This window comes from Rattus norvegicus, chromosome X, assembly GCF_036323735.1.
Source record: "Rattus norvegicus strain BN/NHsdMcwi chromosome X, GRCr8, whole genome shotgun sequence".
Taxonomy (NCBI): domain Eukaryota; kingdom Metazoa; phylum Chordata; class Mammalia; order Rodentia; family Muridae; genus Rattus; species Rattus norvegicus.
Window position 1 is genome coordinate 30,408,178 of NC_086039.1, and position 14,021 is coordinate 30,422,198.

General features: G+C 40.0%; 1 protein-coding gene across 1 annotated transcript; it reads right to left on the reverse strand.

Moving 5' to 3' along the window:
* Nucleotides 1-12,252: 12,252 nt before the first annotated feature.
* On the reverse strand, nucleotides 12,253-13,514 carry Fancd2osl2 (FANCD2 opposite strand like 2). The gene has a single exon (XM_001066519.6). It carries the CDS (start codon nucleotides 13,471-13,473, stop codon nucleotides 12,931-12,933), a length of 543 nt encoding a protein of 180 aa, XP_001066519.1. The 5' UTR covers nucleotides 13,474-13,514; the 3' UTR covers nucleotides 12,253-12,930.
* Between the last annotated feature and the right edge of the window lie 507 nt (nucleotides 13,515-14,021).

Genomic DNA, 14,021 nt, shown 5'->3' on the forward strand with positions numbered 1-14,021 from the left:
TGGTTTCCCAGGCGTGTCTGCCTCTCTGAAGGTTTAGCTCTCCCTCCCACGGGATTTGGGTGCAGAGAACTGTTTATCTGGTAGGTCCCTTCAGGTTCTGGCGGTGTCTCAGATGCAGCGTTCCTGCTGCTCCTGGGCCCTCCTCTACGGTAATCCAGAGGCCGTATCCTTTGTATTTTTAAACCAAGTAACCTACTTACTTGTTTTTAATAAAGGGAATATCAGTATGTAGTTTGTTGTTGTTGTTGTTGTTGTTGCTGTTGTTGTTGTTGTTGTTGTTGTTAGTGTTGCTGATGCTGGTGGTTTGAGTTAAGTTTCACAAAAGGCGGCCAGCCAGTGAGATGTTCAGTAGACAGCAGTGGCTGAGTCCAAGCTTCATGAATTGAGTTCAATGCCTGGGACCCACAAAGTAGAAGGAGAGAACAGATTCCTATAAGCTGTCCCTTATCCTTTCACACACATACCATGGCCCACTCCTTCCCCACACAAAATAGATAAATTCTGCCAAAGAACTCACAACCCAAAACAGTCATCTTCCGTCCCATTATCAGTCTCAATTTTGAGATAATTCCTGAATTCTTCTATTTTCTAGATATTAGGGCTGCTTATTTGATGAATCTGGCCTTGGAACAAAGGACTTCAGCATGCTAAGCACATGCACTAACCTAGCCTGTCCCAGGTTCTGTCTTCAGTTTCTCTTGTGTAGTTTTTCATAGATATAGTCAACCCATTTTCACGGCTTTATGACATTGGAATGACTTTTGACAACTACTCTTGAAAAATAATAAATACACTCAATTTTATCTCCCCTCACTCTCTCTTCTTCTCCTCTAACAAAAGTTCCACGGGGTCATTATGTCCTAGTCTTGGTTATTTGTTTAGCTTTAAATTCTATCATTATATTGTTGGGTTTTGTTCAACATTCTTCAGGTTCTCTGTTTGACATTTTGCCTATGAGATATGAGTGGTTTTCTCTCTCTTCCCATCCATCCATCCCACCATTTAATTACACCTTCTTTCTGTCCTAGGCCACCATTTCCCCTATTTACATAATCAGTATTGTCATTAATAATAGTATTTTCTGTACTGACTAGGAATCATATCTATTTAAACAAATGCTGCCAGAGAAAAAACATAGTCAACTTCTTCACAAAACCATGTACTTGGACTAGGAAGAAGTCTGTTTGTAGACATCCAGGCAACTTGGGTTCAATCTCCAGAAACCACATTGTAAAAAGGTGAATGTGGTGACATGAACTTTTAATCTCAGTACTGGGGAAGTGGTGACAGGTCAGATCTCTGGAGCTCACTGACTGCCTAGCCTAACTTATTAGGCAACCTACAGGGCACTGAAAAACATTCTTCCAAAAGATGAACTAGCTAACTCTTGATGATAGACATCAAAGTTGACCTCTGACTTCTACATGTATGCACACAAAACAAATATTACACAAGGTAGAGCTCTTCCGTGGGGTGAAGCAAAAAGCCCTAGGTATGGAAGGAAAAGGCAGCTAACTTAATTGATTCCATGTGAGGTAATGAATCTCAAAATGTGGCCCCGCAACAAATCGTATAAGCATCATCTAGAAACTTGGAGGAAATGGCAACCATTGTGCTTCACCAAAGACCTCAGAAAGGGCAGAATCAAGACATATGGGAATTAGCATGTCTTCCATATAATTCAAAAGCACACTCAAGTTTCAGACTTGCACACTGAGTGAAGAATAAATACAATTTAAGATCCAGGATTGTTTCTACCATTATATATTGTCTTGTTAGTTAAATCATTTAAACTATGTTGTAAAAGTTAAATCAACACATGAAGGCTTTGATTAATTTTTCCAAAAGAACATCAGCATTATAAGATGGTAATGAGTTCCGCAAGAGAAATCAAACTACATGGAATATAACTGGGTGGGAGACATTTACTTATATATACTCATGACAAAAAGCAAAGAAACCTCAATATCCAAAAATTACAAAAAAGTGTATAGTATCTGCAGAAGAGGTAGCTTTCTCTATGATAACTCCAGTTTGTGTCAAGTTGACACACTTTGAACATCAAATACGGCAATAAATTAAAGTTTAATTTTTCCCATACATTTACTGCAAGTAGATTTCTTTAATATAGTATGAAAGGGTCTGTATTAGCTTAGGACCACGAAGACAAACTTATCAGCACAAAGGAAATTTACTTGCCCCAGAGGGACAACGGGCAAGGAGTAATAGACAAAGACAGGAGATAGAAGAAAAAAGAAAATGAAAAGAAAGCAATGGAGAGGAGGCAGGGTATTTTTCCCAGGATAGGAGGGACAAAGGAATACCTGGAGACAGACATGGCCCACGGGCAAATGTTAGTTTACAAAGGTAAAAGGGGAAACTCCATGTTAGAATGAGGTCTTTAATTTTGATGGGGCATACTAATTTGGTGAACCGAAGAGGGCTTTTAATTGCCTGCCTTCAATACTTTGATAGGCAGACCTTGGCAGTTAGCCTCAGGAGGAGAGGGGACAAATGAGGAAACAGACCTTGGGGCTAGCTTTAGGAATATAATCTAATAATATTTAGCAAGGCACAGAGAATGGGTAGAAGGGCAAGGCCTGCCAATGCAATGCTGGCCATGCGGTCCCTAAGCCTGAAAGTGTGTTTCTATGGCAATATGACTATGTCATGTAGTCATCATCACTAAACTTCAAGGAAGTCAAAATAAACTGAGAGGAAAGGATTTGGTTCCTGGAAACGGAGTGCAAATTTGAATTTGTTTAATCTATATATGCCATAGTAAGACAATTTCCATGCCATGTTTCCTGTCATAGTCAGGGTTTGTATTCCTGCACAAAACATCATGACTAAGAAGCAAGTTGGGGAGGAAAGGGTTTATTCAGCTTACACTTCCACATTGCTGTTCATCACCAAAGAAAGTCAGGACTGGAACTCAAGCAGGTCAGGAAGCGGGAGCTGATGCAGAGGCCATGGAGGGATGTTACTTACTGGCTTGCTTCCCCTAGATTGCTCAGGTTGCTTTCTTATAGAACCCAGGACTACCAACTGCGGGATAGAACCACCCACAATGGGCCTTCCCATCCTTGATTATTAATTGAGAGAATTATAGCTGGATCTCATGGAGGCATTTCCTCAAGGGAGGCTCCTTTCTCTGTGATAACTCCAGTTTGTGTCAAGTTGACACACAAAACCAGCCAATATATCACCTAACAAATGTTCAGTGCATTTGCTACATAGAGTTCTCTTAACTGAAGCTCCTTCCAAAGTGAGAGCTTGACCATGTGGTGGCCTCCACATTTAGATACAGAATAGTTCCCTGCTCCTGATCAAAGAGGAATCATCTGTGCTTTGATTTAGGTTTCCTTCGCCCATTAATAAAGATTTCTGTTATGATCATCATTACATTACATGAATTCATTTCTACACACTCAATAGCATGGTTCCCAGGTAATTTGAAATGATGTTCATTGACTTGAACTATAATTGATGTTCTTTTAATTTGTCTGATCAAAGTATACCAGTTTCACAAAACCACACCATGCTTTGATTCCTTGATACTTGAATTAATATTTGCTAGGTTGCTTTAAAATTTTTCCTGCAGTATCTGTACAATTTCCCTTTTTTGTACTAACAAAATGAAAGCACACTGTGCATACCTACTGAATCATTAGAAACTGCCTCAAGGGACCAGAGACATTGATCAGCTATAGAGCATTTATTTAACATGTACAATGTCCTGCGTTCAATTCCCCAGCATTGCCAAAATAAAAGCAACAACCAATGAGAAGAAGTCCAAGATACGGTAACTTAAAGAACCAGTTACTGTCAACTCTCCTGGAGGTAGCATTGGGCTCAGCCAGGTCGCCACCATGTGAAATCTCCCAAGGACTTGAAATCAGGTGATAATGGAGTCATAATACACTGCACATTGACACAGGTCTGTTAATGCTTCGCACATGACAACCATTGGACTGAGAGATCAGCTGGGTATAACCTGTCTTGTCAAACCTAGGGCCACTTCCCTAAGACTCAGCTTTCTCCAAGCACAGCACTCAGGAAAACACCAGCACTATACACACAGCTAATAGCTCCAAACAATAGAGAATTTCAGTCTGAGAATCCCAAGATAGCCTGAAAGAAGCTTTAAGGCTTCATCCATGCTAGTCTACGTGGTAATTGAGTGACTTACTGACTCATCAAACCAAGCCATTTTTAAGCAAAAAATAAAAAATGGTTCTCCTCTCAACTGGAGGATTAACAAAAAAAGGTGACCACCTTTAATTGAGCATATGTACTTTCCATAGCCCAGACTAACCTTGAATTTGTCATGTAGCTGAGGATGACCTTAAGCTTCTGATTGTCTTGCATCTACTACTGGACTACTGGAATTACAGGCATGTGTCACTATACTGGTGTATGAAATGCAAGGGATCAAATCTAGGACCACTTGAATGCCAGGCAAGCCTTCTACCAACTAAGCTACATGACCAGCCTGTCATAAAACTAGGTGTGGTGGTTCTTTCCTGTAATATTATCACTGGGGAGATGAAAGCAGGCCAATGGAAGGTCAAGGTCATCCTCGACATATAGCCAGGTTGTAGCAAACAGGAGCTGCACAAGACACCAAAGCTTCAACATGAGCCAGCATTTCATTTGCTTTATCTGTTCTATGAAATGAACTGTGTGCCTGGAGCCATTGACTTCCATTTCTAGTATGAACCAGTTTTTCAATCTGCGTATTTACTATGTTAGAACTTCCCCCTCCCTCCATTCTCAGAATAAGGCCCAAACTTTTCTATACCTAGTACTACCTAGAGGAATTTTCTCATAAATATTATGCAGAATGTAACTCATTTTTGAATTCTTGCTGTTTGAAAATAACTCTTTACATCTTATCAGACGATCATGGAATAAAGCTGGACTTCATTGAACCTTTTGGTAGGATGACCATTTTCTGTGGTATTAAATGTGAGAATCCATGAACATAGGAAGTCCCTTCATCTCCAGATTTGTTCTTTTTGTTTCTCCAGTGGTTAAAGTTTTCAGTGCAAGGTCCTTAATTTTCTGATTTAGGTTTATTTCAAGGTATTTTGTGAGTCATTATGAATTGTATCATTTCCCTGATTTCTATCTCAGTTTGTGTTTCTATGGTATGTAGAAAGACAACTTATTTGAGCATGTTACATTTTTCCATCAATTAATTTATTTATTCACTTTACATCCTGATCCCCTATTCTTTCCCAGTACCCCCTCATACAGTCACTTCTCCTAGACTCCCTCCCCTTCTCCTCTGAGACGGTGGAGGCCCCCTTGGGTATCTCCCCAATGCCCTTCAAAATCTCAATATAAGTCTTCACAAGAAACTGAAAAAGTAATAATTTCAAAATTATATATGTAACCAATATAATAAAGGAAAAGGGGGCTATCGACTTAAGGTGGGGCACATAGGAAGTATTTGGGAGGTATTTGGGAGGGACCAGAAAAAGGAAATGGAAGAGGAAATGTTATAAATATATTTCCACTAAAAACATTTTAAAAATAAAATCAAAAATTATATGGAAACACAAAAGAGCTGGGATAGCTAAAACAATTCTAAACAATAAAAACACCGCTGGATGTATAAACAAAAGAGAAAAAAGTTGGATGTGAAAAACAAAGAAACAGAGAGCCTATATACTCATGGAAACTGAACAACCTTCTACTCAGTGATCACTGGGTAATGGAAGAATTTGTTTTAAAGACATTAAAGACTTTAGTTAGTTTGGCTAAGGGATTGTCTATCTTGTTCATTTTCTCAATACACTAATCAAGCCAGAGAGAGTATACAAGAAGGAAAACTCCAAAAAAAGGAGGGTAACTACACCCAAGAAAACATAAGAAATATATAATTCTGTACCATCAAATCCAAAAGAAGAGAATCATGCACACGAGTATACTCACACACTTACACACACACACACACACACACACACACACACACACACACTTGACCAAGATGGCTTCACCTTATTTACATTCTCATAGAGCATTACTTCATATTAGCCCACCAACAGTTTCATGTTACATCATACAGATTCATCATTACTTTGCCTATTTGATGGTTGTCTATATTTTATTATTTTTCATTTATAGCCTCTGAATTCCAATAATTACAAGTCACTCTTTTTATGTTTGTTGAATGTTTCCTTGTCTTTTAGTTTCTTCATTTCCTTTTGTCTTTGGCCTGATATTTTCTTTGTTTACAGTTTGAGAGGTTCATACATGAAGATGGTGGATCTTTAGACATTTTATTCCCATTACTTTCTCCTATCCTCCTCTTCCTTCTGACAAAGCACTTCTTGCCAAGAAGGCCCATTAGAATATTCATGTATGTGTATACATAAATTAGGATTAGGATTGGCAGAATTAATATAGTAAAAATGACCATCTTGCCAAAAACAGTCTACAGAGTCAATGCAATCCCCATCAAAATCCCAACTCAATTCTTCATAGAGTTAAAAAGAGCAATTTGCAAATTACTTTGGAGTGAAAAGACAGCCCAGGATAGTGAAACCTATTCTCAACAATCAAAGAACTTCTGGGGGAATCACCATCCCTGACCTCATGCAATATCACATGCAGTACCACATACCTCATAAAATTGTAATAAAAAGTGTATGGTATTTGTACAGAGACAGGCAGGTAGATCAGTGGAATAGGATTGAAGACCCAGGAATGAACCCAAACATGTATGGTCACTTGGTCTTTGACAAAGGAGCCAAAAATCATCTAGTGGAAAGGGGACAGTGTTTTCAACAAATGGGGCTGGTTCAACTTGTGATCAGCATGTAGAAAATTGCACGTCAATTAATTCTTACTTCCCTGTACAAAGCTCAAGTCCAAGTGGATCAAGGTCCTCCTCATAAAACCAGATAAACTCAAACTAATAGAAAAAAAGGGGGGAAGAACCTGAACACATGGGCAGAGGGGAAATTTTCTGAAGAGTGCACCAATGGCTTGTGCTCTAAAATCAACAATAGACAAATGGAACCTCATAAAATTGTAAAGCTTCTGCAAGGCAAAGGGCACTGTCAGTACGACAAAATGTCAACCAACAGATTGGGAAAAGATCTTTACCATTCCTATGTCCAATAGAGGGCTAATAGCAAATATATACAAAGAACACAAGAAGTTATACTCCAGAGAACCAAATAATCCTACTAAAAAGTAGGGTACAAATCTAAACGAAGAATTCTCAACTGAAGAATAATAAATGGCTGAGAATAACCTAAAGAAATGTTCAACATCATTAGTCATAAGGAGAATGCAAATCAAAACAGTGCTGAGATTCTGCCTCACACTAGTCAGAATGGCTAAGATCAAAAAATCAGTTAACAGCAGATGCTGTCATGATGTGGAGAAAGAGGAACGCACCTCCATGGTTGGTGGGATTGCAAACAGGTACAAGCACTGTGGAAATCAGTCTGGTTGTTCTTAGAAAATTGGACATAGTGCTACCTGAGGACCCCGCTATACCTCTCCTGGGCATATACCCAAAAGATGCTCCAACATATAATAAGGACAAATCCTCCACTATGTTCATAGCATGCTTATTTATAATAGCCAGATACTGGAAATAACCCAGATGTCCTTCAACAGAGGAATCATTACATTAAATGTGGGACATTTACACAATGGAATACTACTCAGCTATTAAAAACAATGAATTTGTGAAGTTCTTAAGAAATGGGGGGGGATTAGAAAATGTCATCCTATTGTACCTGAGGACCCAGCTATACCTCTTTTGGGCATATACCCAAAAGATGCCCCAATATATAACAAAGACACATGTTCCACTATGTTCATAGCAGCCTTATTTATAATAGCCAGAAGCTGGAAAGAACCCAGATGCCCTTCAACAGAGGAATGCATACAGAAAAGGTGGTACATCTACACAATGGAATATTACTCAGCTATCAAAAACAATGACTTTATGAAATTCATAGGCAAATGGAGGCAACTGGAAAATATTATCCTGTGTGAGGTAACCCAATCACAGAAAAACACACATGGTATGTACTCATTGATAAGTGGCTATTAGCCCAAATGCTTAAATTGCCCTAGATGCACAGAACACATGAAACTCAAGAGCGAATGCTTCACTCCTTCTTTAAAAGGGGAACAAGAATACCCTTGGCAGGGAATGGGGAGGCAAAGATTAAAACAGAGGCAGAAGGAACACCCATTCAGAGCCTCCCCCACATGTGGCCCATACTTATACAGCCTCCCAATTAGATAAGATGTATGAAGCAAAGAAGTGCAGGCCGACAGGAGCCGGATGTAGATCTCTCCTGAGAGACACAGCCAGAATACAGCAAATACATAGGCGAATGCCAGCAGCATACCACTGAACTAAGAACGGGACCCCGTTGAAGGAATCAGAGAAAGGACTGGAAGAGCTTGAAGGGGCTTGAGACCCCATATGAACAACAATGCCAACCAACCAGAGCTTCCAGGGACTAAGCCACTACCCAAAGACTATACAAGGACTGACCCTGGACTCTGACCTCATAGGTAGCAATGAATAGCCTAGTAAGAGCACCAGTGGAAGGGGAAGCCCTTGATCCTGCCAGGACTGAACCCCCAGTGAACGTGATTGTTGGGGTGAGGGTGGCAATGGGGGGAGGATGGGGAGGGGAACACCCATGTAGAAGGGGAGGGGGAGGGGTTAGGGGGATGTTGGCCCGGAAACCGGGAAAGGGAATAACAATCGAAATGTAAATAAGAAATACTCAAGTTAATAAAGATTAAAAAAAATCAAAACTGAAAAAAAAAAAACAAAGAAAATGTCGTCCTGAGTGAGGTAAACCAGTCACAAAAGAACACACATGATGTATACTCACTGATAAGTGTATATTAACCCAACAGCTCATAATACTCAAAGTAAAATTTATAGACCACATGAAACTTGAAAATGAAGATGACCAAAGAATGAATAAGTCAGTCCTTCTTAGAAGGGGGAACAAAATACTCAGAGAAGAATATAACGAGACAAAATGTGGAGCAGAGACTGAAGGAAAAGATATCTAGAGACTGTCTGATCTGGCTATCCATCCCACATGCAATCATCAAACCCAGACTTTATTGTCCATGCAAAGAAGTGCATGCTGATGAAAGCCTGATATAGCAGTATCCTGAGAGACTCGAAGAGAGCCTGAAAATACAGAGGCTGAGGCTCATAGGCAACCATTGGACTGAGAAGAGGGTCTCCAATGGAGGACTCAGAGAAAGGACTTATGGAGGTAAATGGGTTTGCAACACAATAGGAAGAACAATATGAACCAACCAAACACCCCAGAATTCACAAGGACTAAAACACCAACCAAAGAGTATACGAAGAGAGACCCATGGTTCCAATCACATTTATAGTAGTGGATGGCCTTGTAGGGTATCACTACAAAAAGTTCTTGGTTCCATGAAGGCTTGATGTCCCAGTGTAGGGAAAAGCAAGGGTTGGGAGGTAGGAGGTAGAGGATGTGTTGGTGAGGGAGCACCTTCCTAGAAACAGTGGGCATGTTTCTAGGGGGAGTGAGCATGGGATAGGAGGTTTCTATAGGGAAACCAGGAAAAGAAATAACATTTGAAATGCAAATAAAGAACATAATCAATTAAAAATAAGGAAAAAATAAGAAAACCAGCAGGACACCATGGCTTCTTCATCACCTCTTCCCTCCAGGTTCCTGTTCTGTTTGACTTCCTCTCCTGTTGTCTTACAGTGATAAACAGCATGATGGAGAAGTGTAGAACACATAAACCCTTTCCTTCCCAACTTACTTCTTCGTCTTTGTGTTACATCACAGTAGTAGAAACCTGAAACAGGACAGAAATTGGTACCTGGAGTAATAGACCTAATGATGTTGCTTACGGGAGGATTGTGGAAAGGCTTTGGAACTTTCTAATATAAAAGCCATAGAGTGTTCTATTCTTGGTGAGCCGTTCTTTAAAGGCCTGGAAAAAAAAGAATGTTAAAGGCTTTGGAAGTTTCAAAGGCAAATTTATAGACTTTATCAGGCTATTTGTTATTTTGACTTAAGATTCTGTGGTTCTCTTTGGCTGGGTCTGAAGAATCAACTGTAATTAAGAATATACTAGAACTGCTAATGTTAAACCTTTGCTCTTCTGGGATTCTGAATGCTGCTTGTCTCAAGCTGAGAAATTAGTGATTAGGAAGGGGCCAGTATCACTGAGGTGAAATCTTCTGAAAAGTGTTTTTAGAGAGTCAGCACACAGAAGCTGTGTTCCAGACATGACCAAGGTTTTACCCTGTTCTGGTAGATGAACTTGGCAGTTTAAGAGTCATCTAGGTGGTACTGGTTTTGAAAGCATTGTGGAGAGCAACTGAGGCTTGTTCCTGGGAGAGGGCAGGGGAGGACATTGGTGAAGATGCAGCCTCAGTAGCAGTTGACAGCCTAGGACCTGGGCGTCATGCAGAAAACTGAAGCTTTGATGCCATGAAGTGAGCCTAGTTGAGTACACCATGAAGCCCAGTTGCAGCTGAAGACACTAGCCCTTTGCAGATGTCAGTACCATGGGGCAACCTCCAAGAACAGCAGCAGTAGTGGAGTGGAGCCTGCCAGAGCTTAGAAAACAAACTGTGTCCTGCCGAAAGCAGAGCCAGAGCAGTGACCTAAACCCTTTAGAGTAACCCACAAGTTCATGAATGAATCCCAGACATCGAACACTGAGTTATCTTATGACTGGAGTTTGATATGGTTTTGTTCACACTGTGACTGTGCCCTGGTTCTTCCCTCTTGAAATGAGAAGTTTTTCATTTTACTTTGATTATTACAGGTGCCGACAGAGGAAGAACTTTGCATTTTTAAATGAGATTGTTGGGTTGTTTTTTTAAATGGGGAGATTGGATATTTTAAAGATATTGGAGTTTTAATGTGTTTGAATTTTAAGAATGGGGGGTTAAATTTTATATTTTATGTTGTGATGTGATTATTAACATGCTACCCGGGGAATAAATGAAAAAGGAAAAGTTCCGGGAAGCAATGTGTTTCTGTGTCAGGTGAACAAGATGTCTGAGAATATTTATGTCAATGAAACAAGCAGAAGTCATCAGAGAGGAGGGAGTCTCAATTGAGAATAATATCCCCTATGATCAGGCTGTAGTCAAGCCTTTAGGGAACTTTTTAATAAGGATTGATGTGAGAAGGTTGAGCCCATTGTGGGAGAGGGCACCACTGACTTCATTCCGAGGTGTTGCTGCTGGAAAGGCTGTTTGTTGCCACTCTTCTTTAGAAGCTTGTATGGTAATTTCTGGTATCATGAAAGCTATTCTTCCGGAATAGTCAATTGAGGTCAGTTAAAACTAAAGGGAATCTGGAGCCAGTTTTTGAAAACTGCATGGTGTCTTCAGCAACGGAGACTTATTGTCTCTATCTGGGAATTAACCTAGGTCAACAATAGTACGATATATTTTGGTGAGTCTCTTAGGCAGGCTTAAGTAAGAACTCAAAGAGGGCTTCCCATATCTGATATTAGGGAATTTGTTAGGTTATCTTTGACTCTTTGAGGAAGTACCATCAGCTCCAATGAGAGCAGTACATTAAAACGATGTGTGTATAATTATAAGTACATGTGCTATAGGGATTTATAGGTAGTTAACGGTATGATTTCGTCTTCTTTTAGACATCTATATTATTTTACCTCCTTTTCTCTTCCTGTATTTGCCTCACTTTCCTAACAAGCCTGCATTTGACCAGATCACTTGTATTCTTCTCTTTCCCTTTACCCGCATCCCTTCTTTATTTACCTCCCTCCCTCTTCATGTGAAGCCCCGTCCTATTTTCTCCATCATATTACACTATCCTACCATCATCTTTTCCTTTTTTCCACTTTCTCCTGCATTTGCCTACCTCCCATTCCCTAAGGAATCCCCCTTTCCCACTTCTGTGATCATATTATTTACACTTTGCTCTTCTTCTCTTGCTCCCCAACACCTTTATCCTGGCTATGGTTCCATTTGATTCTCCTGGTTCCTATAGTTACTACAGGCTATGTACTTTCATCTGACTATTTGAGGACAGAACCTCTCCAATCAGAGATTATGGGCCATCTGCAGGACAATTTATAAAGTCACAATTTTAACAGAACCCAGCGACAATATGGTGAATATACCACTATTTCTTTTTTGCTTCATTGTATAAGAACTCTGCTTTTAGGGCTAAATTGCAGTTTGAAATGAGAAATTTTAAACTCTCCTTAAATTCAACAATGATGATTTATTGGAACTAGAACACAGGGAGCTAAAATGGGAATTCTCCTGTCTTGCAACAAAATGTCAACTCTCAAAATTGCTATCAATTTCATCCTCATCAGGCTGTAAGGATTTCTTAATTTTCTTTAACATTTTTACCCACATCAATGTAAGCATCCTATGGTTAGGTTGCTATGCTCATAATCTGTTTGATAAAGGACAGCTATCCTCAAATTAGTCTGTAACCAACACTAAGATTTTGACTCTTGGTTGCTTCATCTTCTGGTACTCAGAAAAATTCATACATGTCTGTTTTAATATATATAAAGTCCCCTTTTTCCCTGAACTCTTCAATTATCTTTGGGGCTTGAGAGCATTCACACTGGACCTGCTGGCCTGTGTTCTTTGTGTAACTTGTTGGCATCACATGAACATGTTGATGGGTGGTAGTTTAACTTTTCAATGTCCATTCAGCTTTCAAGCAGAAGTGTTCTTCCTTGCTCTGTTTCTGTGGTGCTGCTTGTGAAGAGAAGGAAGGAGAGGAACTTCTAGGCTATTACAGCTTGACAGAAGGACAAAATATCATAAGTGAGATAACAGTTTGACTTATACAGACAGGTTTTGTAAGCTCCAGTACATACCATAGAGTCTGCTGGGAAGTACTAGGGTCATCTGGAAACCCTTTACTGGGAATGTTGCAAGGCAAAAATGCACATTTTGTACAACACATACAGAAGAAAAACGAAACGTAGCATATGTTTGCACATGGCCACTGTCATCTCAATCTGTGACTCCCTGACTCCAGTGGACCTCTGTTTCTGTTTACTGACAATTTTACTGAAGGCTGATGTTTCAGAAACTTTGAAGGTTTCAGTGCACTTGGGTGGCTGGACTGTAATACCTGTGCCAAAGACTGAATCCACTCCAATGAGACGAATGGGCTGTGGCTTCCTAATGGTTGGTTTGTTCTTGGCTACTGTTCCTTTCTGTGACTCAGGTGTATGGTCAGGTAATTCTGAGCTCTTTGCTGTATTCATGATGGGGCTCTCTGAGATTACAGCAACTTCGTAAAAGCACTGTTGTACTTCAAGATCAGAGGGGCTCTGTGGGAAGTCAGGTGAGACCCTTAAAGGATGATTGGAAGAAAAGGTAGGTGTTGTGTGGAACATCCCTTGCAAATTCTCATCCAGGGGCTTTCCCAGGGAAGAGAGCTGGTTTTCTGCCATTGAGTGTCTGACTATACTCCGCCACACAACAGAGACTCCAGAGTAGCAGACAGAGTCTTTTCTCTGTCTGGCTCTTAGCAACAGCCTTTGTGACCTAAGCCACCAGAACATAACCCTCAGCAGGGCTGGTGTCTCTTTGAGGTGTCAGGGACGGCCTACCGCCCAATCCTCAGAATCCAGATATGGAACCACTGAGGCCAAGTCAACTTTTGGTCCCATAATCAGAGTATGAATGAATGATGATAGATTAGAATTATTTTCTGTTATGCAATCAAACTGAATAGGAAGTAAAGTTCTATACCAATCACCCTATTAAAAAATCATTAACACACCTTAAAAGTATATAAAATAAAGTAGGAAAATGGAAGTAATGAGCAGATCTAAAAAGACATTTTTCACCCTGTCTTGTACTTGACCGTTCTTCTTTGTGGTTCTTTTCTCATTGGACACTTCCACTCAGAAAAACTCCACCCATGCTATTAGACTATATTCTAGGTATCTTGTTCTATATTTGGGTTTGGGTGTTTTGTTGGTTTTGTTTGTTTCTT